General features: G+C 42.6%; 1 protein-coding gene across 3 annotated transcripts in view; it reads left to right on the forward strand.

The window, feature by feature from the left end:
- Positions 1-27,246, forward strand: part of Ctnnd2 (catenin delta 2) — an 801,097-nt gene that overhangs the window by 673,923 nt on the left and 99,928 nt on the right. For all 3 annotated transcript variants that reach the window (XM_021208296.2, XM_021208297.2, XM_029543879.1), the window contains 3 exons: positions 2,117-2,234; positions 8,284-8,469; positions 26,097-26,270. In XM_021208296.2, coding sequence (XP_021063955.1) covers positions 2,117-2,234; positions 8,284-8,469; positions 26,097-26,270 — 478 coding nt within the window. The remainder of the gene's footprint in view (positions 1-2,116; positions 2,235-8,283; positions 8,470-26,096; positions 26,271-27,246) is intronic.

Raw genomic sequence — 27,246 nt, forward strand, 5'->3', positions numbered from 1 at the left:
TTTCTAGCAAAGGATTCCTCCTCCTCTTCCTCCTCTTCCTCTTCTTTCTCTTCCTCCTCCTCCTCATCTTCCTCCTGTTCCTCCTCCTCCTCTTCTTTCTCCTCCTTCTTCCCCACTAGAAGTATTCTCAGAGACAAAGGTTGAAATGTGTAAGAAATCCTATTAAAATGTTTTTAATATTTACCTATTTGCCTTTTCTAAGCAACTAAAATCTTCTATTTATACTTTAAGATCAGTAAAAAAAAAAAATCCTATTTAACTTGAATAACCTTTCATGGTGTTATATTAAAGTACTATTTTAACCCTTCCTATCAAACTTTTAGATACCAAAGTAAATAGTAGGATCAGTAGCCTTTTAACAGCATTAGGCCTGTTTTCCTTTAATTAACATAAAATCCCCTCAAAACCAGTCACCCAGATTCCCCCATCAGCCCTGAAGCCTTCAGTTTTCCTTCTTCCACTGACCTGTGTTGTATTGCATCCCTTTCACTACTCACACCTCGGAGAACCTCTCAGGGCAGTGAGGGTGTGAGCCCCTTTGTCTTTAGAAGAGTTCAAGGCCAGCAGAAGAAATCGGCAGTGGAATGAGAAAGCACCATGCAAGCCAAGGTGGTGGAATGAAATCCTATAATCTGTTCAAATGCACAGATTCTTGTGGTTTGCCCCTTTGGCTCCTAGCAAAGGGCAGGGAGCACTACTCCTACAGTAACTCTGTTCATGGAGTTTAAATTCAGATCTCATGCTCTGGGTTATACAGGAGGTATGTTTTACCCATCTCCATCCAAGCATCCAGAGTGGAATTCATAACTACCTTTCAGATCAGTAGCAGGATTCCCAAAGCTGGGCACCATTGTCCTATCTCAGTCTCTTCCCCTCATCTTCATTGTGCTCTCCAATTCTTCCAATACTGTCCTACCTTCCATGAATTCACACATCCTCCAGCACTCTTTCTATGTTGTCAATAGTCATTGAAAGAAATCTCTTCTGGAGCTGAGTCTTAAACACCGTGAGAATGTTCTTTAAGCAACAGAATAACTAAACTGCTCCAAGGAGTCTCTCTAACCATATTCCAGAGATTCTCTACCTACTAGAACATCACGTGTCTCTTGTAGAGCTAGAGGAATACCCATCTGCGCTGTAACCATGCGAGGTACTACAACAGGCTCCTTCTGTTTCCTTTAGCTCAAGATATGCTACACGGGAAGAGTGTTGGTGCATCATGGACTATGTCAGAGACATCTCAATCACACAGGAACATGATACCTGTATTAGTCAGGGTTCTCTAGAGTCACAGAACTTATGGATAGTCTCTATATAGTAAAGGAATTTATTGATGACTTACAGTCTGCAGTCCAATTCCAATATTGGTTCAGTAGTAGCTGTGAATGGAAGTCCAGGGGTCTAGCAGTTGCTTAGTCCCACACGGCAAGCAGGCAGAAGAGCGAGAGCCAGACTCCCTTCTTCCAATGTCCTTATATGGTCCCCAGCAGAAGGTGTAGCCCAGATTAAAGGTGTGTGCCACCAGATGACCTTGGACTCGGAGATCTCCCTGTCTTAATCTTCTGGATTCAATCAGCACTATGTCTCAAGATCTCCATACCAAGATCCAGATCAGAAACTTCTATCTCCCAGCCTCCAGATTAGGTTCACTGGTGAGCCTTCCAATTCTGGATTGTAGTTCATTTCAAATATAGTCAAGTTGACAACCAGGAATAGCCACTACAATACCCCTATAATGAATCACTGCAAATATACTTTTGGCATAGCCATGGAAGGTATATGTTTAGGGCAGAAAAAAAAAATGTCTCTAAAATATTTACTAAGTTGGAAGCTCTATCTGTGAAAATACTTGAGACTCCTTACAGAAGAATGTTTTAAAAGCTTCAATTGTAAATGAGGCAAATCTAGAAGTCTCCAATTATCAAGAGTTCTGGAACTCTGAGATACCATGTTGGGAGGTCTGCATTCTCTCTTTGCGATAGATTCTCATGAGCTGTGTTTCTCATTCAAGCTGCACTGTCTTTGAAGATTGCAGGAAGGAAACGAGCTTCCTTAGGAAAGGGAATTCTCTTGGAGACCACAGTGGAGATGTCTGACATGTTCATTTGCTTTTCAGGAATGTAAGTTCAGCTGGAGAGGAAGCCCGCCGAAGGATGCGGGAGTGTGATGGGCTCACGGATGCCTTGCTGTACGTGATCCAGTCTGCACTGGGAAGCAGTGAGATTGATAGCAAGGTGGGTGCTCTTTGCATAGCTTCAGCTTCCTAGAGGTTAAATGAACCCCGGAGAATAAACAACAGCCAGCAGCCGTGGGAAGCGACCACGGTATTTCATGTTTTTGTTCTGAGCTCTATCTTGACAAACTTCAACATTGTCTAAAGTTACGCTCATTGTAGCTGGGAGTAGCACTTGAGTTTTCCACCAGCAGTAAGTGATAATTCAGATTGGTGTAAGTAACTCAAACCATTGTTGTCCAGGATGAGTGTAAACTGTTACACAGCACCTGAGCCTCCAGGCTGCATGTTAAATGTGTGTGTGTGTTTGTGTGTGTGTATTTAAATATATATATATATATATATATATATATATATATATATACACTTTTAAAGTCAAAGATATTGTAATTATGTGATATTTGAATAATTATGCATTCTTATGTATTACATTTTAATAACTAATTATATTAAAGGATGTTTTAAAATATTACAAAATCTTTCCTAAATTCTCAAAATGTTTAACCAAAACTTCCAGCATGCTCAAAGTGACTGCACAGTGTTAGCTCATAGACTCAAGGAGAATTAGGTTTTGGGTTGTCTTTCCCAGTATTTGAGATATTTTGTTTTGTCTTTATTAAATCAGTTTTAATTCACAACAGTTAGACACTTGTAATCTTAGAGTAATCGTGATGTAAAATAATACATGCAAAAAAAACTGTCACTCTTTAATGAGGACTACTCAGGAGCCACTGTCATAGACATTTCGGGCAGAGTAAGCCCATGTTGTGAGTGTGGGTTGGACTTGCTACACACACTCTCTGGCCTTTTTCCATCCACTCAGTGCTAACAACTTTCCCTACACCCATCCACCACTGCTCTCAACTCAAAGAAATAAGAGAGAGTTTATCATGAAACCTGATTTGAGTAGCCATGGTCTGGGAACATGGATTTATGTTACTCCAAATTCCAATTTTTCAACATGAAATTAGTTTCATGGAGTTGGTTTTGTTTTTCTTTTCACAATATTTTTTATCAATTATTTTGGAGTTTCACATCATAAACCATTATTATACTCACCTCCCAGTCCTCTCAGATCCACCCTTCCACCCTTGTGACCACTCCCTCCCTCCAAAAAAGAAGAGGAAAAACTGTCCAGTTTGTGTTGCCACATTCTCACTGGATGAAAAAGGACTCGGTTTTCTTTAAGGGATTGGCCATAGAGAGTTTTATGAAGCTTTTAAGGTAATAAAATACAGAAAATTATAAAACAGGACTTTAAAAATACAGTGGTAGGAAAATTAGAGGAGGTGGTTTACAATAAACCAGAAAACTTTGGTTTAGGTCCTGAGTGCTCTTTGACAACAGTCTTAGCCCTTTGATTGTAGAAGACTAGAGTTCTGTTGATACATTCCAAAACCAAAGCCCTGGTGAGTAGGGGATGCCAGGTCTGATGGTACGAGGGGCCAAGAAGGTAGAGTTATTATTTAATACATTAGATATCACCCATAATATATTGTACAGTCTCTGGATCTGTGACACTCCAACTAGTCTGCAGTCATTAAGGTTTTAGTCAGTCAGCCCCTGCAGACATATTCTCTTTAGGAATCCACAGCGGCAAACAACAGTGTCTCCAAGCATGGAAGATGTCCTGTGAGGAGCTTGGGTGGTATGGCTGTCAAAACTTCCTTAATCCCATGGTTTCCAGCACTAACTTCTCATCAGAACTGCCTTTGGAACAACTGGTAAAGACACCTGCTGGAACCTTATTACCTCTGCTGGAACCCCATCACCACCTTTCAAATCTAAATACCCACCCTTGGCCACAAGTATTTATTCCTTTATAAGTGTATCATGATCTGTTGATAGGATGGCTTAAACTCCTGCCTAAAAAGATGGAGCTTCAAAATAGACTACTTAGGAAGCATACATAAAGTGATGTCATTGTAAAGTCAGATGGAAGACAAATGAGTGGGGCTCAGCCTTCATACTACTTGCTTGCAATCCTTGTGGGATGCCCTGTGTTCAAATCCCAACACCACATACACTGGATATGGTGGCACACACCTGGAATTCCAACACTTAGGAAGTGAAGGCTGGAAGATCAGAAGTCCAAGACCATCCTCCGCCATATTGAATTCAGTATGAGCCTGGGCTATTTGAAACCCAGTCTTTCTTTCTCTCTCTCTCTCTCTCTCTCTCTCTCTCTCTCTCTCTCNCACACACACACACACACACACACACACACACACACACACACACTAAACCAGAAAACTTTGTTTTAGGTCCTGAGTGCTCTAGGGCCTAAATACAAATAGACCAATAAAGAAATAGTAATTTAGGGGCTGGAGAAGTGGCTCGGCAGTTGAAAGCTCTCACTGCTCTTGCAGAGGGCCTCAGTTCAGTTTACAGATCTCACGTTGCAGCTCATAACTGTCTGTCACTCCAGTTCTAAGGGATCCCATGCTCCTTCTGCCATCTGTCAGCGCCAGGCACACACATGGTATACATACTTACTAGAAAGCAAAACAATCATGTGTGTATAAAATAAAAATAAATTTTAAATAACAATACAATAGTCTTACCCATTTATTGGTGAATTAGCCTAGCCCTCCTTAATCTTGACTGTACATAACAGTTACCAAGAAATTTAAAAAAAATTGTACTGGTGTCTGAGCCTGTCACTCTGAAGATTTGGGTTCAAGGTATCTTTTGAGAATATGGTCCTATGAACACTGGCTTAATCCAGTTGTGAACACCACTTTCTCTCCCATTCCTTATGCTCACTAGGTCTGTGGCCAGCCATGGACCCAATACTACTAATTTCAAACATGGGATGTGATACAATAAAGGCTTAAGCATCCCTCATCTGTAAAGGCTCTTTAATAATCATAGGAGACCTATTAATACCATTGACAAGAAAATTAAATCCCTAAAATGGTGACCAGTCAAGAAATCTTGAGTATCTACAGGGGCCTGTTAGTATAATAGACCCATGAGTTATGAAAGAGCTCCGGTAAATAGCTCACTGTCACAGCAAGACTGAGCATATTAATATACACAGGAGCAGAAGGCTGAGGCGTGGAGATGCTAAGGCTGTTAGTCTGATGGACACAAATCAGCTTTCCCACTCTCTGGACTTTGCAGGTGAATAGAAATAAAAGCTCCTGCCTCACAGCCCGCCATGCTCCCTCGCTCCCGTCCCCGAAGACAAGTGGCTTAGGCACCAACATGCTCTGCCGCCTAAGCATCATTGTCTGACTGTTGGACTGGTCAGACTTCTAAGACTCCTGGGATTCCTAGGAGATGATCTGTTTTCATATCCGTGTTTTATTTCCCAAAAGAGAAAGTTGAAAGGGAGGGCTCCTCTAACTGAATCTGAGAAGTTCTGGCATGTCCCTGATGATTAGGGAATGTGCTGAGCCGGATGTCAGAACAGGGCCCAGTGCCCTCTTCATCTCCTACTCACTAGAACACTGTACCCAAGTGCCCTCAACTTGTGGCAGGAAGGACTGTCATACCCCATGCCCTGAGTATTGAAGGGCCTGATCCGGTGTGATGAATGACTCCACCGAGCTTTGCTGGCTGGATTGTACTATTGACTTTTAACGTATTATTATTGCACCGTAATTTTCCACTCAGCCCTCGGCTTGGCCGCTTCTGAGCTCTCACCATGACAAGTTGGAGAGAGAAACATGTGCACACATTCTCTCTGAGGCCAGAGGAGTTAATGAACAAGAGCCTGGATTCCATGCAAGCTCCGCGGCTCTGCTCCTGTAATTGGGACCGTTTATTGAGTGGATAGCATATGGCAGAACACTCCACAGATGACTTCCAAATTATCCCGTTCTAATAGAAAATAAGGAGTCAAAATGACCCTGGTGACCAAGAGGGGCACTAAAAAGCGCTGTTGACAGTAATGGATGTCACACGCATAGCCACCAGACGCCACACGCCTTCTGCTGGCATCTCTGGTCTTTGTTCTCTTCCTTTCCACACTCCCTATGGAGGAAAGCTCTTCCGCTGGGAACCTACCTAATGCCAGCCAGACTATCCAACTCCAGGAAGCCTTATAAGAATCAAGAGTTTCCTCTCTGAGCCTCTCCTTCCCACCCTCCCCAGCTCCCTCTTTGTCTCCCTCCAGCTTCTCCCCATATCACCTCCCTAGATGCAGAGTAATTATATAAAGCACTTCTTGAAAACTGCAGATTTAGTCTCCCAGTCCTGATAGAGGAACGGCGGAGCCCCAGAGGAGATAAACAAGGCGTTGAGAACGAAGCGTATTCTCGAAAGCCCTTGAGGGAAGAGAAATCAGTTGGAGATGATTTGAAAATTGTCCTGACTTGTGCCATAACATTTTCCTTTAGAGGAGAGACGCGTCTGCCTTTCATGCGTCTGTCTTGCGCCCACCTGCTTTCATGCCAGCTTCCTTTCCTGATGCGGAAAGGATGCTTGAAACTGAAAATCAAGTTGGCTCAAAGCCTGTGGGATTAGCAGCCATGAAACCTTGGCAGGCTGACAAAAAAATAGCCAAGAATGACATTGGCCCCAGAGCGTGCCCAGAGAACTGCTTTCCCTGACTGAGTCACACCGACACCCCTAAGCAGGTAAAGAGCACTGGGCTGCCCTGTACTGGCTTCCAGCCAATGAGAGGAGCAGGCCAGGATCTGAGTCCCTTGGCCTCTGCCTGCTCTAACACTGACCCCAAACCAGAGGGGAAAAGCTTTCAGCCGTGTGCTACCTACAGTTTGGCTCCCCTACACTTTTCCCTCTGCAACATGAAACTCATCTTTCCTGCCTTCAGCGGCCTACTTAGTGACTTTCTGAAATATGGACGAGTGCAAGGATTTTCAAAATAAAATGTGGGCCTTTTTTCTTCCCCCTTTTCATTTCCCTTTCTTAAGATGAGAATTTTATTTCTCTATCTCCCCAGCCCCATTTCTTAAGCCCAGAACAAAATTTAAAAGGTCAATTTTGGGAGCCTGTGATATGACTTAGCTAGTACACATGCTTGCTGTACAAAGCTGGCAACAGGACATGGATCCACGGATTCCAGAAACTTCTCCAGAACGTTGTCTTCTGACATCCACATGTGTGCTGTGGTACACATAGAAACACACACACACACACAAATACACACACACACACACAAATACACACACACATATGTAAAGTCAGCTTTCTTTTAAGGAAAATCACTTTCTGCAGAGAATCAAAGGACAAATGCTTTGGGCCCTGTGAGTCACACAGCCTCTGTCACAACACTCTTATCACTCGTTAGCAGCTAGGAGTGGTCATCAACATGTAGAAGTGCTGGATTTGGGAGAGCATTATATAAAATAAGCCTCGGGTTAGCCCTGGCTTGCAGGAAGCAGTTTATGGAGCCTTTCCCTTAAAGTCTGGAACCTGTCTTATATCACATCCACAACTCACTGGTGACGGTGACAGGCAATGCTCTGTCTATAACCTTATCCTGTCTTCTCCATAGCCCTGTGAAGCTAGTGCTTTTATCATTACTGTTTTACCAATGAAGAAACAGAGGTACAGAAGGTTTAGTCACTGTGGCCAAAGCCACACAGCCATTGGGCAGAGCTAGGACTCCCACCAAAGCCAAGACAAAATGTTGTATGTCCCCTACTCAGGGCCTCCCTTGTGTGGTCTCCGGCATTGCCGAACTGTGTATTTCTTGGTAAATGGTGCACAACAACATCTCCACCCAGAGCCAACCTACGTCCACAACCCATGATTGTAATGACTCAGGCACCTTAAACTCCAGGCAGGGGTAGCCTGTTAATGGCTTGCGATCTTGTAGTTGCAAATGTGTCCAGTTCTCACAAGTGCCTTTCAATGAGCCATGACTGGTGTTCGTTGAAGTAGCTGGTGGTGTTGTCTCTCAGGTGAGAAATGATCATAGGACCTTCCAAGCTTGTCCGAATTCTTTCTTCTGCAGCTGTGAGCAGAGCTAAACATCCAGGGACCAGCGTGTCCACGGAGAATAGACAGGTAGCGCCGTTGACGGATCCACTCCCACTCACCCTTCCACTTCCCTCTTTCTTTTGGGGGTGCTGCAGACCGTTGAAAACTGTGTGTGCATCTTGAGGAACCTCTCATACCGGCTAGCAGCGGAAACGTCTCAGGGACAGCACATGGGCACAGATGAGCTGGACGGGCTGCTCTGCGGGGAGGCCAACGGCAAAGACTCGGAGAGTTCTGGGTGCTGGGGCAAGAAGAAGAAGAAAAAGAAATCCCAGGATCAGGTGATGCTACACACTCACAGCCGCATGCAATGTCCCCCTTCCTCAATTCAATATCACCACTGATAGATGACTGGGTAGGTGGGTGGGTGGATGGGTGGGTGGGCAGGACACAGATGGATGGATGAACAGACAGACAGACAGACAGGCAGGCAGATAGGTGGGTGGGTGGATCTTCATTTAAAGTGTGTAGTAAAATCATTAGCATGTCTGCAGGATTTTCCTGCAGGGATGTCACAGCTGAGATGGTGGAAGTTAAGAAATTCCCCTTATGTCGTCCAGTTCAGCCAGCATAGGAACTGCAAAGTAAAGAAAAAGCCATCTGGTACACCCTGATGTCCAAGTTCCTAGAGTGTGGGTAGAGACGGGTACTGATGCTTCTGTGTTGCATGGCAACTGCCTCTTTGGGGCTGGGGAAGGAGACTGCCATGCAGGTGGCAGGATTCCCAGGACAGGAAAATGCAGATAAAGAAGGGACATCGACAGAGGAGGCATGAGATGTAGTATGTGTTTGACAGCAGGTTTCTGAAGACCTGGTTATTGTTTTGTTTAATCCTGGGAAGCGGGGATAAGAATTCATGAGCTACAACTGGCTGATGTCAGAAGTTAAGCCTTGGGGTACAATGTTGGGGAATTCAGAACACTGCAGCTTGAGAAGGAGGCTTCCTCAACATGGAATGTTCTATGCTGTTGACACCTGTAAGGTTTGCCTGCTGTTGAGGAAAAGTCTGAAGGCAGCTGTCCTGAAGCTGGTTGTGAGAACAACCTTCACTCCATTCTTGAGGCCCCTGAGATTAAAAAAAAAAAAAAAAAATCCCCCACACACTGTTCTCTAGGGCAAGGACGGTGGAGCTGCCCTTCAGCTAGCATTTGGGAAGTGTACACTGGAGAAGGCTGTGTTTCCACACACTGCACCCAACCAATGGACACTGAGGCTCTCAGCCTGCACAGCCGCGTCCACCTTTCCTCAGTCATGAAAGTCTCCATTTAGCAGGCACGCTACCAGTGTCCTCCTCTGGACACTGACGTCACGTGGCTGGCTTTCCCTGGATACTCTAATGCATCCGTTGCTGAAAGTTTTGCCAACCCATCACCTGACTGACCTATGGAAGTATCTGCTAAAGAGATACAGGGCCTACAGCCCTCTCTGTAACCAAATTTTGAATCCAGATGTTTGTTTAGATGCTAGTACAGTATTCTCTAAACTATTTGGGAAATAGTTTTACTTCAAGTAAAGTTTAAAGAAAGTGTTTTCCTTAGAGTAAGGAATAACAGGAATGCCCTTTAAATTTTGTTCGTGAATTTTCCTGGAAGGACTCGGCATCAGAAGTCTGTAGTTATGCGTCCTAGCTATGTGAACTTCTTGGGTATTTCCCATGACACCTGGATCTGCATACCCCAGCCTCTGTAAGGGCCACACTCCCTGCCTTGAGTAGAGCCTTCCCACTCTGAGATATGCTCCTTTTCCTCTGTAACAAGTCAGAACTGTTTGTCTCTGATCTGACTTCCTGTGTGGTTTGAAGCACTGCCCTGTGATTCTTAACCCGGCCACTTAGTACCCTCCCACGGGGTTGGCAAAGGGCATCTCACCAGTGTTCACTAAATATTTAAATGCTGCCTTTATACCAGCTGCTTACTAGTTCTTATCCTTTGGTGTCATGCTAGGGAGCCAGAACCTACAGTTCTGCCCATTCTCACCTTGAGCCAACTAAAACGGGAACTTAAAATGTAATGCACTCTCTCTGCCTTCAAATGTGCTCTCTGACCACAAGACCAACACTGCTTTCCCCTGGAATTATCAGCCATGGCATAAGGGCCCATAGGAGAAAAGTCTCCCACTGTCATAGACTTGTACAGGCTGGGCCACCTAGATGGACCATGTAATTCCAGGAGGCACTTTCAGGAAACAAGTCTAAAATAACATCAGTCTTAACCAGAGACACCTTAAACTGACATTGCTTCCATTCCCATATCCAGCTTCACCCCCTAGGTTTGAGCAGCCACCCCCTGGCCAGAGCCTCTAGTCTGACGCTGGTGTCTCACTTTCTAACACCCTGACCTGATAGAGAACCATCCCGGCTCTTCCCTGATGCCCCTTATGAACTTCAGACTCTCAGATGACAGAGGAGATCCATGTTGATTGGGTTCAGAGCAATGAGTATCCAAAAGAGAAGAAACTCCACAGGACCCACCCAGTCACAGCCCTTCTCTTGAGGTGGGAGCTGTCCTGTGAAGCCACAGGGAGGGGACTTTGCAGCCCTCACACTGTACATGAAGCCACACCCCACAATATGTTTCAACCTTGCAACATTGAATTCAGTGACACTATTCATAGACTTATGATTTTTGCCATAGGTCAATATGAAATTGTTTATGATTCGTTGCACCCATTTTTTTTCTAAGTGTTTTCTTGAAGAACATTTGCTGAACCTTTCAAAAGTTATAATGCAGTGGAATGCTGATGTTCACAAAGACTCTTCAGACTTAAATCTCATCGATTTGGGGATTTTATTTTGTTTTTAATTTTCACTATTATCTAAATATATATAAAACTATTTTTGAAGTGCCAAAATTTCAATATCAAACTTAACGGGGTGTACGCTGAAAACTATTCCTGTTTGGAAAACTATTCCGTGTGCTTTGTCCATTTCAGTATATTTTTGAGTAGTCAAAAAGTGAAAACTTATCTTGCAGTTACAGACTGGTGGAAATAAAACAGTTGTGACATCCCAAAGACTGGAAACAGGGTGACTCCAGAGTGTGAGATAAAGAAGGGATGCAGGCAAGGCTCTGTGGACTCTGTGTCCTCTGCAAAGGAGAGGACTTGGTGGGTAGTGCTACCTGTTGGGGGAGGACAGTGCTGGGGCCAGGCCACCTTCTCAGGTTGGACTAGGCAGGGATTTTCCTGAGCATGTCCTGTAGTGCCTGAGTGGGGGATCGGGACCACCATCTGGGGAAACCGCAGTCAAGGAGCCTACAGGAATTAGAGGCAGGCCCCAGGGCCCCGGGTCATCGCTGTTACCAAGTTGTAGCAGGACAAGTAATGCTCATATCCCAAGGCCCATGGGAGAAAGCATGGTTGTCATCCCTAACTCAAGAACAACAGGCTGCCTTCTGCCTGGAAGTTACAAAAATGTCCTGGAAGCATCCAGAGAGTTCTAGGCAAAGAGCTTTATAACAGTCAAGACACCACCTGACCCTGGGATCTCTACTGCCCCAAAGTCAGGACTGTGCCTTGAATTTTTGGTCTGAGATGTCCTGTATGCTGAACAGGTGCTCAGCCCTAGTCCCACCACCGCCTCTCAAACTTGGACTCTTAAGGAACATTTAGTGGTTTGGAGAAAATACACAATAAAAGCCTTAAAACTTGTTAGAAAACATTTGCATATTCAAATAGGAATGTGTAGGTGGCAAAGATAGAGATGAACCCTGCTAAATTTTATGATATGTAAGTTATATGAAAAATAAAATTGTGGGTGCAAAATATTCCAGAGCAATACAGTGAGGTCTAAGGTAATAACTGCTTACACTTAGTAACACAACTTAAAAGTAATGGTCAAGCTAGGTGCCGGTGGGACATGCCTGTAATCCCAACAGCCCTGTCTCTAAACGGAAACAAGATGTATGAGTATCGTTCACTGGTAGAAAGTGTGTCAGCATGTACACAGCTCTGAGTCTGAATCCCAACTCTGCGTTATGTAATTCCTAAAGGTCCTGGGTAATGAATTCCATGTGTTACTATAAAAATGCATGATTCTTTACCTCAAAGCAAGGTAGGGCCTGTATAAAACCAAAGGACTCATATCCACAACACAGACCTCCCTCTCCAGAGGAGCCAGAGACTGACCAGGAAGCAAGGCAATGACATCACAGCAGTTGGTTTACTGATGGCCTTGGAGCCTGCTTTGTTCTGTATGTTTGTGTTTGTACATTACATATACATTTGCACCCTCCCTTACATTTAGCCTGAGTGCCCATGCTAGTGTTCTCATATAATCCCCGCACTCCAGAGGCAGAGGCAGGTGGATCTCTGAATTTGAGGCCAGCCTGGTCTATGCAACAAGTTCCTGATTAGCTAGTGCTACATAGTGATATGCTGTCTCAAAAAAAAAAAAAAAATGGCATTTGTATTTTGAATCAAACCTGTACCATTCTGTAGGTCAGACTTAATTATAAGACAACTTCTCAGAAATGTTTCCTTTTAAATCCTTAATATAGATAAATCAGGAAAATGTACACTATGAAAGTATGCTATAGTCTTGATTTTATTTAATCAAGTGGTTACTATGCAAACACGCCTGAACTGATAGTCGTCACAAGTGTGTGCATTACCTTTCTACACAAGTGTGTAAAGACCTTGGCAGCTGACTCTCCTCAGTACCTGATACTGAACCACGAATCCAGCAGTTCCTGGTGTCCCTTTCTTGTTAAAACTTCCCAACATGTCAACTCAGTACTGAACAATTTTGTGCTGACAGTCTAGCATCTCGGACCAATGGGACAAGCTGAAAAACTAGAAGACAAAATTAATATATTTCCTCTTTTATACAAAGAAGCCATTTGGGGTTTGTTTTTCAACTCGGCATGCGGCCAACGACCCAGTGACAGTGCCCTCATGGGTTCTGCTCAGTCCTAGCTGAAGGGTCACACCACACTGTCCTGCTACTGGATGCAAGCCAAGCAGACCTTGGTCACACTCAGCATGAGCCTGATGCCAACAGAGATAACTGCTGAGATACAACAAGCAAAAGCAACAGGAAATTGTAGAGCTCAAATCCCCTGTCCCAAGAGCCACCAGGAAAATCTTCTCTCCAAGGGATGAAAAGTCAGCTATGTGTTCCCTTCGTGGGTAAATCATACGTAGGTAAAATAGAGGCACACTGCAAGAAAAAATACACATGTGTGCACAGCATCCTCTTCTGTGGAAATTTGCAATTATAGTTCCTATGAGAGCATCCACCATTTTAGATCTTTTTGGTTTGGCATCTATCCATAGCTTTGCCTGGCCCTTCAGAGTGCAATACCACTCTATCAACTGTGTGCAGACATGAAAGTTCCTTCTAGCAGATCTTCCCCAGGGTGCAGACCACCATCCCTACATTTGTCAGGGGGCAGATACTATATATCTTCCAGAGCGCTTATCTTAGCGCTTATCTTAGACTCCTCTTCCTGGTCCGAGAGACCTTCACTTCCACAGTCCACTGGTGGAAACAGAGAAAGAAGACAAGCATCTCCTTCCCACTGGGGCCCCACCTGGAAGCTGCACACATCTCTGAAACCCAGGTGGTCTGTGCATCACAGCGGCAGGCACCTTAGCTTTTATGAGGGCGGTGAAATATAGCGCTTTTCTAGAACAGCCAGGGTCCTGTGTGAATCGCCCTTCAGCGTCACCTCAGTGAATTAAGAGGGATACGGTGGAGTATTAAGTAGGTCTGGTGGGAGATCTCGCTGAGGGAAGTGTCACCATTGAAGTTGTGGAGCAATACTTACACATGGTAGCCATAATGGAACCTTTAGTCATTTCGTTGATCATAAACTGCAAAGAGTGAAACCGCTTCTTGCCTGCACTCCCATGGCCCCTCCGCTGCCTGCCTTGCTTCATCTGTGATGGGGACAGCGGGGTCAGGGAGAGAAAGCCCACTGTTCTATTGCCAGCTACCTATCACCTGATGTAGCATGGCCTGTTTCCTTCCTGGCAAGTAGCCCTTTAGACTGAGAAGCAGCAACGCTACCGGATGTCCCATCCTGAACTCATGGCCTGGTGTGCTAGCCCAAGAACTTACTGAGAGAAACTTTGTGTTGCTTCCAAATATTTACTGATATGCCTGTATAGTTAAATCTCATCTATCTCTTTAATCAGTTCTCTTCTTTTTTTTTTTTAAGACTGTAATGATCTGAATTTATTCTGCACCAGGTAGGGGACACAAAGCAATCCTCTTTAATAGAGTTGACAGTTAGCTTCACTTACAACATTTTAATAATGCACATTTAAAAAAAAAAGTATTTGTCTTACAAATTGTTCTGCAATCCAAAGATACAACAGCTTGGAAAACAACATTTAGAAAACAGAAGCCAATATAAAAAGACAGCTACAACAGTCCAGGTTTAATAGGTCTCAGATTTTACAGCTTTCTTACTGAATCATTTATGCCAGAGATCTGTTCCTTCAGCTGGCTCCATCGTTCCATGGTTAAAGAAATACCTTTTCTCCCTGGTTTCATTTCACCTTCTGAGTCCATCCAATGTTCTCTAATATCAATTAGAATTTTTCCTTTCAAGTCCCATAACACCAACATACATCTTCTTTCCGATCTGGAACGTGTTATCATCTCAGGGGCTGCTGCTCTACCTGGAAGATGCCGGAGCTCTAGATTAAAGATTCATTCTCCACCATGAAACACCTAGAACCCAAACCAACATTTATGTTTTCGCATGCGTGTGGCATATGTAACTATGATCCTGTTCAAATGTACATATGCATATTCACACATAAGTTTATGTACACATACGTTTGGAGGCCCCGTGTTCCTCAGTTGGACTCCTTATGTTTGTGGATAGTGTCTCTCACTGTACCTGAAGCCCATCCACTCCTACCTCTAGACCAGCTAGTCTGCCAGCTCCAGACTTCCTTTGTCCTTGCCTCCCCAGTATGAAAATTGCAAGTGGATGTCACCATACCTGTTTTTTTTTTTTTCCAATTGGGTACCGGATTTCCAAAATGAAGTTCTCATATTTGAACACACTAACTGAGCCCCCAATGTTTGGCTTAATAATTTGAATAAATAAATTTGTCTTTACACATATCAGCACTGTGTCAGTCAGGGTTCTCTAGAGTCACAGAAGCTATGGAATGTCTCTCTATATTGAGGGACTTTATTGTGATGACTTACAGTCTATAGTCCACCTACCACAAAAATGGTCAGCTGTGAATTGGAAGTCCAAGAATCTAGTACTTGCTCAATTCCACAAGGCTAGTTGTTTCAGCTGGCCTTCTGTAGAAGTAGGTTCCAACAGATGTGCTGGCAAGTAAATGTAAGCAGTGAAGAACAGCGAATCTTCTTTCTTCCAATGTCCCTATATATGTCTCAAGCAGAAGGTGTGGCACAGATTAAAGATGTGTACCACCATGCCTGGATCTGAGACTTGCTTTGTCCCAGGCTGACTTTGAACTCAGAGATCTCCTTGCCTCAATATCCTGGGATTAAAGGCATGTACTACATTGCCTATGTCTAAGCTTCTCTTGGCCACTATACCTCAAGAGCTCCATGCCAAGATCCAGATCAGAAACTTGTGTCTTCCAGCCTCAAGATCTGGATCACAGGTGAGCCTTACAATTCTGACTTGTAGTTCACTCCAGATACAGTCAAGTTGACAACCAGGACTGGCCAGTACAAGCACCAATGACTCTATCCTTCGTGGACCGATTTATGACCTTACATGCTCATGTCTCAGTGTCTTGCTTTCTCCTTCCCGACAGTTTTCCTTTATTAGTAGCCACATTGCTGCTTGATACTGCTTCCTTTACGACCATCTGCTGCTTTCTGTCACTCCTGCTGCTGGCTGCAGCCTTGTCTCACTCGGCTCTCGCCCCACCGTATGCTAGGATCTTGTTGACTCAAGACACCATGCTCAGTGTCCCGGAAGGAGCATGTTGCACTTTCCAAAGAAGCTCGGCTACAAGGTTCCATTGCTTCTATCCACGCGTGAGTTTCTTCTCTGTCTTCATTACTTCTAATAGCACGTGAAAGGACTCCTTTGCATTCAGTGAGTCTAACGAAAACACTGAATGAAAAACACGTCTAACTTGCTTAGTTAATACCTTACGCGTGAGTTTCTTCTCTGTCTTCATTACTTCTAATAGCACGTGAAAGCACTCCTTTGCATTCAGTGAGTCTACAGACTGAAAAACACGTCGAACTTGCTTAGTTAATGCCTTACTGCCCACTCCACCATGCCATCAAAATTGTTACTGAGCCTCCTGGATCAGGTTTCCAGGCACTGAAAACATTTTGTGCTGGATACTTCTCTGTGTTGGCTGTGTCCGATGTATTACTGTTTGTTAGCATCCCTGGGCTCTACCCAGTAGATGCCAATAGCACCTCCTCCATCACCAGTTATAAGGATCTAAACTCATTCCATACCTTGCCCATTGCCCCTTTGAAAGGGAAAGCTCTCCAGTTGGGCAAGACCATCTGAATCAGCAAATACCGGAGACAACAGGATTTCAAAAGATGTCAACATATCATTGATAGAACCTCTGCAGATAGAAGACTTCAGCTTTCCCTAGGCTAGGATGAGAAGTTAGGAGCAGGAGAATTCAAGATAAGAAGTAGTGCTGTTCCAATGTTCCCAACGTAGTAATGTGGAAAGGGTTGCAAATGAGTCCAGGAAGGCTGAGCCATCCCAGTAATGTATCTTTCATCCTGAAGGATGTGTTCTCCCCCAATGAGATGTGGGGGTGCATACCATATAAGGAGGTGAAGCAACAGGGCTGTCCTGGGATGCCTCTGCACTACTACTTTGTAGAGAAAGCCCTCTGTCCTGTCTCTTCCCTGACAGAGGTATACAGCTACAAACCTCTTCTAGTTCTCTGTAAACACAGATGGGACAATGCAGTATCTGGAAAACACAGCTGACTAGCCATTGGTTCTGCCCAGCTTCAGCTATGCACCGTGGCCTCTGCCACACAAGAAATTCACACAGCTGTGCTGCCCTCACTTTTCAGATTCCCAGGAGACAGCACAAAGTAGCCTTTCTCTTCTTTTCTTTCTCTTTCTCTTGCAAGTAGGGTTTTTAAATCCCCATCTCCTCCATCTCCCCCCATCCACATCTCACCCCATCCCTGATAGGCTGGGAGTGGTCAGGAAAACCATCTTGTGCCGTTTAGGCCACGCCTAACAACAGCAGTGAATGCATTTGGGGTTTTAGTGTTACTTCCCGGGACTCTTCATCCAGGCTCCAGCCCAATTAAATCAAACGGAGCTTGAGCAAACATTCTGACTGCATACTAACTTACATTGTCTCCCTCTGTTATACAACCTGTGACTTCCCTAGGAAGGAAGGCTGGGATTTTAAAAGCAGACTCTTCCCCTTTGATGCAAACCCACTCCCTTTATCTTGCAGAGTTCCCTGTTCTTTAGTTCACTGGGATTCCTTTGGTAGAGTTTTCCTGTGCATATGTAATGGCTACTATTGTCCATCATTGGCAGAGAATTCTCAGGAACTAGAAATATATTCTGCTAGTATGCCTGGCCATTGCTGTCTCTGTTCCTAAGACACAACTCACCAAGAAAACATATTTTCAGAGCACCAACTTAACTGGCTGAGACTCGAGGGAGGCTATGGCACTTTAGGGAGAAGAGGCCAGCCTTTTGACACTTCTCCTTTGGTGGGAATCCTTCTACCCGTATGATAAGTGGTTTTTATTTGTTAGCAAGTCCATGATACACAGCTTAGGGCAGGAGAGACTAGACAGGGGAGGCACTGAAACCTGGTAAAGAAGAGCAACGAGCATCCATAGCGCTCCATGTACAGCGGAAGCTTTGCACTATAATAAAAAGAATCCTCCCAACCGCCTTCTTAGAGCCCTGTTTGCAAAGTCCGTTTGCAAATTACATCGACCTGGCTTTATTGACTTTTGATTTTTATCCCCAAGTTATGTCTTTCTCTTCACAGAAAGGAGAAAAGACTTCTACTTTCAATCCTCAACCTAACTGTAGTAGAAACACTTTAAATAGACTTTGAACATTGCAACCAAAGAGAATGTTAATCGTTTTAACTGCCCCTCGGTAATTGTCCATACTCTGGGCTACAGTATGATACTCTAGTCCATCTGGTCAACTGTAAAAGTCACATCAACACGATATGCATACTCCGCTCCTAAAGCATGTGTCATTTCTTTATGTTGGAAACATTCAGAGTCCTCTGCACCAGCTATTTTTAAAGCAATTTTGAATTCTTTTTTTTTCTTTTATTGAAAATAGATGTTTTTCACAGAGTGTGTTCAGACTCAGTGTGTAGCTGCAGCTTGGCTGGGATTTCTTACCCGCCCACTTTCTCTCCCGACTGTGGGATTCCGAGAGCCCAGTGCTGAGCCCGCCTCCCTGCTATGCTGTTTTTTGTTTGTTTGGTTTTTTTTTTATCCCAGTTTGTTTGTTTGTATATGTTTTATCTCATTTGGTCTTATTAATATTCCTTACATGACTGTTCATTTTCTATAAGGAAATAGAAAGAGTGTGGATCCTGACAGGAGGGAAGATGGAAATACTGTCTCCTAGCCATTTTGTGTGTATGATTCTTTCTTGCCAATTCCTATCACCGTGATGTGCTCTAGAACACTGGCAGTTATTATTCTTGCTACCCGACAACACCTGAGCATACACGGCCCACCCACTGATACGTTGACCAAGGTTGTTTTCTTCACAAACACACATATCTTCTAGTAGCCACTATGCTACCAAGCGTGGTCACAGCAAAAGCATTACAACCAAAAGACATAATACAAGCAGCTCTTCCTCCTCCTCCTTCTTCTTCAAAAAAAGTGTATGATCATCTGACAGTGTGATGGGAAGGTACATATTTTTGATTCCAGGCAGTTTTTTAAAGCACATATAGTAAGTTACTTTCCACCCGTATTTATCATACACTTGTACATTTGAAGGTGGCGCAGCAAGTGTTAGTAACATGTCACTGAGTAAAGCACTATCCAGGGTGATGACTCTCCACGTGCACCCAAGGCTTGCTGACTGTCCTCAAGGGACCTCCATGGCAGAGAAGTGAAGACAACTAGCTCATTTTCTAACATTAAATTTTATTGGTGCCTATTATGTTATCCTTACACAAACAAACAAAAAAACCCTCAAAATCTCTGCTTCTAGCCCACTTAACACTTAATCCTTAATCTTATGAACGGTAAATACGTGAGCAAAATCCAGAATTCTAGTGAATCAGAGGTTCTTTAACCGTAAATGGACTCTCTGGACCGGGGATGTAACTCCATGGATGAACGCAGTTCCCATGCAAGCCAATAAGTTGGAGTTTGATTCTCAGAATTCATGGAGGAAGGGAACTGACTCCAGAGAGTGGGCTCTGACCTCCACATGCACACCACGGCATGTATATGTATTTACACACATAACACATACATACACATGCACATCACACACACACATGCACAACACACATACACATATCACACACATACACATGCACATCACACACCCACTAATAACAAACATAAATTTTAAATAAATAAATAAATTCTCTTGTATGTTTCCTGCTTAATTGCAAGAATTAATTTGAACCCTTAAAGGATGGAGGTGCTAGAACTGTAATTCGTTTTGCTAAGCAAACATAATAGATTAAAGCAGTGTCTTGGTCAAAGGCCCATGATAGCCTGAAACTCACCATGTAACCCAGGCTGGACCAAACTCATGATATTCCTCTGGCTTCTCTCCCAGGCCTCCCGGGTCATTCCTTAGAGTTCTGGGATTACAAGTGGGCACTGTACCTGTCCCTTGTTTAATTATTTTGTGGTAATAAAATTTAAGTTCATTATATTAAAATTAGGTCAGTGAGTTAACTATTTTACTCAAAAAAAAAAGTGACACATTAAAGTAGATTTATTGTACAATCTAGAATACTTGTCTAATCCTCAAGTCTGAGGAGTGAAACTGGGATGAGAAAGAGATGATTTCATGAAAACTCCCCAAGCTTAGCACAAGACAGACCCTGGCAAAAGCTTTATCCCACCGCACATGCCCCTTCTCCTCTTTTGTTATCTACTGTTCCTGAATAGATTTTTCTTGTTTCCTGGTTTTTCCTTTTATAATGTAGAAATCCCTCTCTCTTGACTTCATAACATTTTCATATTGCAAACTCTTAAGATAATTTTGTGAACCGTCTTGCAGATACAGTGAAGAACATAGCTTGCACAGGGTTTGTAAACTGAGTCCCATGTTCTAAGAATGACTTAGCTGTGTGGCTAGCACTTGCAGACTATTGAAAGATTTAGTCATGGGCTACATGTGGTAGTTACAATCCCAGCACACAAGACATGGAAGCAAGAAGTGATTGTAAATTTGAGGCCCTCTTGGAATAAATGGGGAATTTGGAGTCAGCATGTTCAATATAAGGAAATCCAGTGTCAAAACAAAACAGACAACAAACATAAGACCAACTAAGTGCCACTTCTTCACTCACTTCTTCCCCACATTTGCAGAAGTGAGAAGCATCATATGTTTAAACCTATAGATGATATATTTCCATTGTTATACAGAGTCACATATCCTACAGTTGCTCATAAATCCTTACCCAGAAATGGATTAACATTGATAGTTTGTTCCATTTCTGAGGAGGGGGAGAATTTTGATTTGGGATTCTGTTGAATCTTTATATTGTTTTTGTCAGAATTTTCATTTTCACAATATTAATTCTACCGATCCATGACCATGGAAGCTTGTTCTCTCTTCTAGTGTCTGCCTCAGTCTTTCTTCAGACAGATAATTTTATTATAGAGTTTTTCACCTCCTTTGTTAGGTCAATTGTCCAATAATTTTTGAGAAGCTATTGTGAATGGGAGTGATTTTTCCATTCATTATCACTTTCTTGGCATATTTGTTAGTGGAATATAAAATGGCTACTGACTTTTATAAGTTTATTTTGTACCTTCAGACTTAAATTTTTAAAAAAGTTTTTATAAATTTAAATGGAGTGCAAAAGACACCATATAGTCAAAGCAGTCTTGAGCAAAATGAACAATTCAGAAGGGATCACCTTACTAGATTCCATGATACACTCTAGAGCTGTAGTGATAAAAATCACAGTGTACTGGTATCAAAAATGCACATGTAGATCAATAGAAAAAAAATAAAAGAGCCAAACATAATCCATAATTCTACATCTATCTGATTTGACAAGGATGCTAAAAAAAATTTTTTTTAAATCCATGCTCACTGATGAAAAGATAGCATCTTCACCAAAATGGTCCTTTGAAGATGGGGTGCCCACATGCATAAGAGTGAAATTTAGACCCCTATCTGTCACCTTTACGCAAATTTACACAAAAGTCAACTGCAAATATTTCAGAGACCTTCATGATAAACCTGAAAGCACTAGAAAAAAACCATAGGCAGTACTGTACACGAAATAGGCACAAGAAAAGACATTCTGAATCAAATTCCATTTATGCAGGGATTAAAGCCAACAATTACCAAATGGGACCTCGTGAAACTAAAATGTCAGTACAGCAAAGAGAATGCTCTACCGCATGAAGAGGAAGCCCAGAGAGTGGGAAAGAATTCTCTAAGTATGGTAGGAGATTAATAACCCAAATATACAAATAAAAAAAACAGAACTAAGAAAACAGATGACTGTAAAAAATTGGGACACAGATCTGAACAGAGAATTCACAAAAGAAGAAATTAAAATGGGGAATAAATACCTTTAGAAAGTGTTCTGCATCCTTAGCAATTAGAAACATATAAATAATAACTACTTTGAGATTACATCTTACCCCAGGCAGAATGACTAAGTTCAAGACAATGGCTATTAGAAGGAGAAAATAGAGGGGAAAATAGTGTATATACCTTACTAATCTATGGAAGCTGTTTAGTCCTACTATATATCAACATATGATCTATATTTAGCTTCATGAGAATTCTCCATCCTGATTTCCATGATGGCTGACCCAATTTGCAATCACAACTGTGAATGATGGTTCCATTTCTTCTACATACCTGTCAGCATTTACTGGTTATAAATAGAGATATGAACACACACCCCATCACTGAAGATGCCACACAGTTTGGACACAGGACTTGGAGAAGTCAATGGAGCTGGCCCAAAAGGTTCTTATATGTGGACTGGTTCACATAATATCTAAAGGGGCTATGAAGCTGCTGAAGGAGAAACGCAATGAACAATCCTCCCTGTTATAAAGCATACGAACCACAACCATTTGTAGCATAGCAAGATGTATGCAAGGGTACAGTAATGACGCTTATATCTTGTAAGTAACCAACAACTGTCTAATAACAGTTACAACATGTTCAGTGGGAAAAAACTCACACCTGGCCTTAAAAACCCAGCCAGCTACCTATTGCTGGTGAGGTGGTGGGCCCTGGAGCAGAGCCTACCACTGTCTCTTTCCTAATCAGTTTAATTTCTAACTTCACTCTAAGTACTTAACCTTGTACCGAGTGGAGATCTCACCCATTATCAAAAAAGGAAAGTCTCTTTTTTCCCCCAGAAGATGGAGACCACTACAGAAATGACAACTTGTCAAAGCACAGAGGAAGCAGCTGAGTGATACGGATTCCAAGTGATGCATCTACAGCTCACGTCTACACCTGTTGAGGGGTTTAGGGGCTATTGAGGATAATTGGGCCGAGAGGCTATAAGAACCAGGAGACTAGACCATCTGCTGGGAGCTAGTGTCACCTGTAGATTACAAGGGTTCTATCTATACCTGTGGAATCTCGAAAATATAGTCACCTGAACAAGACCAGCACCAGTGGGCATGCCAGCATCGATGGAAGGAACCTCATGAAGCCTCACCCCTGTATGAAGAGCTTCAGGCAATTAATGGTTATTCTCTGTCTGTGAGACAGAGAATCTGTCTTCCCCAAGGACAGATTAGTTATTTAATCCCAAGAAGTCAGTCCTAAACACATAGGACTCAATGGGATATATTCTTATGTACTCAGCAATAATAATTAAAGAAGAAAAAGGCCATGAATTTGAGAGGGAGTTGGGGGACATGAGAGGAGTTTGAAAAAAGAAGAGATGTAGAAATGATGTAAATATGGTGATTATAAGTCTAAAGAAACTATTAAATAAGCTGCTTCTACTAGAATAGCTTCACCTGCATCTATTAAATCCACAGCACCGTTGCCTGATACCTTGTTTTGTTGATCAGCTGGCTGAACAAGGTCACGTATATTGGCGTAGTCTTTAAAGAATGCTTCCAACTGTTTTTTAATGGGAAATTGATGTTCTTCCTTTGATTCGCTCAATAAAAGTTCAGAGAATGTGCCCAGATGAAGGTCTGTTACATTGACTGCCTTTGAAATGGTTCTTTTTCTTCAATTTTAACATGTGTGGGTTTCATCAACTTTCTGAAATAGCGAAGATTCCCCTTTAAACTCCAGCCCCTGGTCACCATCAAAGATTCGCTACAAGCACATCAACTGTCCTTTTCTCTCCTCTGGGGCAGTGAAGACATGATGCAATAAAAGGTACTTAAAGCTTACATAGATAACACACAAATCAGAGAAGAAAACTCTCTAGTGACCCTAATCAGTTCTCATGATGTCTAGAACAGAAGTTAGGAAAATGAGAGTCAGTCGAATCCCAGACAAAGAGAAGCCAACTGTCATCCCCTGCACACATCAGCTGCCACGCCATAGCAAGCGTGGCTTCACGTCTTCTGTCCACGTGTGGTCATCCTGTTGGTTCTCACAGGGGCAAAGCTAGTCCAGGTGCAGCTGATGTTTTATGTTCTGGATCCTGAGAATATGAGAGCTTCTCGTGAGAAGGTTCACTGAAATGTTCTAAGAAAACGAAACAAACAAAAAGCAAGTGAGATCTTGGTCTGCTCCTTGCTGTGCTGTGAGATAGGCTCGGTCTGGCAGACTGAACTCATGAGAATGCGTCGTGCCTGCTCGTCATTGGAGCAGACAAGCTACAGGATGACTGCTCTTTCCCGGATGCTATCTTTCTGTTCCGTACAACAAGCCAGTTTCAAACACAGACCCAGGAGCCGTGTGGCGGGGCTGGGTTACCTTCTTCCTAGTATCTAAAAGGTGTAGAGGTCTCGTACCGGCAGCCATTCACAGACTCGGAGGCGTCTTGAAGTGGTCAAGATGAGATTTTGATGAAAAGAGCAAGAAGCCTCATACATTCAAGTGTCCTTATCATAAAGTAGAAAATAAGTGTCACACTAATTAGGAAGGGCATTTTATTGTTTGGCCAGCGTACATCTGTGGGATATCATTCATTGCCAAGCCACAGCCTTGACTTAAACCAAGTTACAGCAGAATTGAGAGAGAGAGAGAAAGAGAGAGAGAGAGAGAGAGAGAGAGAGAGAGAGAGAGAGAGATGAGTGCCTTGTCTTTATCTTAGCAAATAATGAAATTCCTTAAACTATTTCTGACAGTTAAGTAACTTCAAAGTCTCTCTCAAACATTTCCATTTTTATGTAGCTAGGATATAAAGCAAGCCTTATCTCCCTCTGATGAGAGTTTAAACACTCAGTGGACACACGCCAATCCTGAAATAGTCTCTTATTTTGATGTTGGTTCTCCTGCAGACATACCTGCAGATATATGTATGTACATAAAATGTATGCAAGAACACTAAATACATACCAACTGTGTTTATTTTAATGTAATTATTAATGTATACAATAAACCAAATAGCTTAGCTAAGCTTCTACTTCAATTGGAAAGGAATTGCTTTGTATGTAAATTATGTCAAGGTTAAATGTAGTATTATTTTTAAGTAGATATCATGTTTTACCTTGAACTCCCTGCTTTGGGTTTCTGCAGATGATAAGCTTTAGGTGATCAAAAATTAGTATAATTATCTTAATATTGCTATTTTAAGAGTAATGATAAAAGATTTGATATGTAAATAATTGAATTGAATCTGTTTATTAATGCTTTTTGTGGTCATTGCAGGATTTTATAATACATTTCCATGAAATAAAACATTAATACCCAGACTGATCTTTACTTGACTTTGCTTATTTAACTTTTACTGATAAAACTTGTTTAATAAGCTTTAGTATTTGTGACTATTATTTTTAATGGTGAATTCATATTTCTTTGTGAACGTAAGCCTTAATTTTTAAGTTATGGACAGTTAACCTATTGAAAAGTTCTCTTAGTATTCATTGCATTCAATAGAAAACAAATTTAACTGTTAGGGTGGCTGGAAGGTCTAAATTTACTGCCTGGTGTTGTGGCACATGCCCTTAATCCGTGCACCCGGTAGGCAGAGATAGGTAGATCTCTGTGAGTTCAAGGCCAGCCTGGTTGGTCTACACAGCAAACTCCAGGACAGCCAGGACTACATCTGCCCAGTTCCCGGCACTGCATAGACCAAATGTAACAATCTTCCTTCCTTTGTATATTTTACTTCTTTGTTAGAAGCCTTGATGGCTGATGGAGCCTGGGTCAAGCATAGCTTACCAAGGTTTGGCAAAAGTTATCACAATTCTGCACAACAAGTGAAGGCATTGGATACGGCAGCCTGTAACTTCTGCGCACAGTCTGCTGTACGCCGATGGTAAAATACGTGACCTTGATCTCAGCGTTCTTCCAGTTCGTCTGTTTCCTCCCGTGCTCTGGCGGTTGTGTTGGACTAGCTCCAAAAGCAGGTCCCATTCAGCTGCTAGGTGCAGTCGGATCTGAACACGATCCAATCCCCTCCTCCCTTGATGGGAAGTTCTGACTCAAGAACAGCGCTCTTGTTTTTCGTGGTGACTAGACCCCTGACCCTCTCGGCTCCATCGACTTTCAGCAGCCACTGCAATGCCTGCTTCTGTGTTTCCTTGTGATGTGTGCAGGGGGCAGCGTCATGAAGCATAAAGATGTTAAAGGTATTTACTCTCATTTTTCTCTCACCAGTGGGATGGAGTAGGACCTCTTCCAGACTGTGCAGAACCACCAAAAGGGATCCAGATGCTGTGGCACCCGTCCATAGTCAAACCCTACCTCACACTGCTCTCTGAGTGCTCAAACCCAGACACGCTGGAAGGGGCAGCGGGCGCCCTGCAGAACTTGGCTGCAGGGAGCTGGAAGGTATGGCTAGTTCATTGCAATATGAAAACCATCTGGAATTGTGAGCGAGCGAACCTTAAAAAAAAAAAAAAAAGATACAAGTGTAGGTTCGAAAAAATGCAATTCTAATAAATATTTTAGAACATTAGAGAAAAACAAATTATATTGGGCTGTTGGGCTTCGAATGCCCTTAATTTTTTTTCTCTTAGGTGCTCCAGTATCCTTGAAGATGGTTGTGAACATAAAGGTTTCACAGATATAAGTACAGCTACTGAAAACACTCTAAAATGCTTATAATTCTACGCGGATAGCTAACCTGCTTCTCTTTCAGGAATTATTATAATTTGTTGATGTTTTGAAGCATTATCATCGACCACCAAGGGAGATAAATCTAAACATCGTTTCTTAAAAAAAACAAAAACCAATGTGAACCTCTGAACAGTGTAGTGCCCATTCCTGGCCCTTAAAGCTGATAACCCCGTGCATTTTGAAGGATAGATTTTTACTGAAAGGAATCAGCAAACCCATGAGTTTAAGGGTCAGAAAGAGGCCCCTTTCCTCCAAGGCATTACAAACCAATACTGTTCCTGACTGCTTTTTCATAAGAAATGATTAGCCTTTTATTTTTGGGTAGAAAGGTTACTCCTTATTTAAAAAAAAAAAAAAAAAAAACAAAACAAAACATGTGTATATTCACTCACAGTTGCATGTACCAGGCTAACCTGTTGAATAAAAACAAAAAACAAAAAAACATGGTCACTGAGAAAGCTGAGGATGTATGGGGCAAAGGTCAAGAGAAGAAATCAGAAAGCTTTCATGTTCAGTCCATTTTTAATGCCGATGCCTGGATTCGGAATGTACATGATTAGTGTTTTGTTTTTGTTTTTGTTTTTTTCCCATTGACATTCATTCTCTTTAAAAACACTTTCACACCGACACAGAGACACATGTCATACTCAGAATCTCAATGCCAGCGATGCACAGCGTGCACACGATG

This window comes from Mus pahari, chromosome 11, assembly GCF_900095145.1.
Source record: "Mus pahari chromosome 11, PAHARI_EIJ_v1.1, whole genome shotgun sequence".
In the NCBI taxonomy this organism is placed as follows: domain Eukaryota; kingdom Metazoa; phylum Chordata; class Mammalia; order Rodentia; family Muridae; genus Mus; species Mus pahari.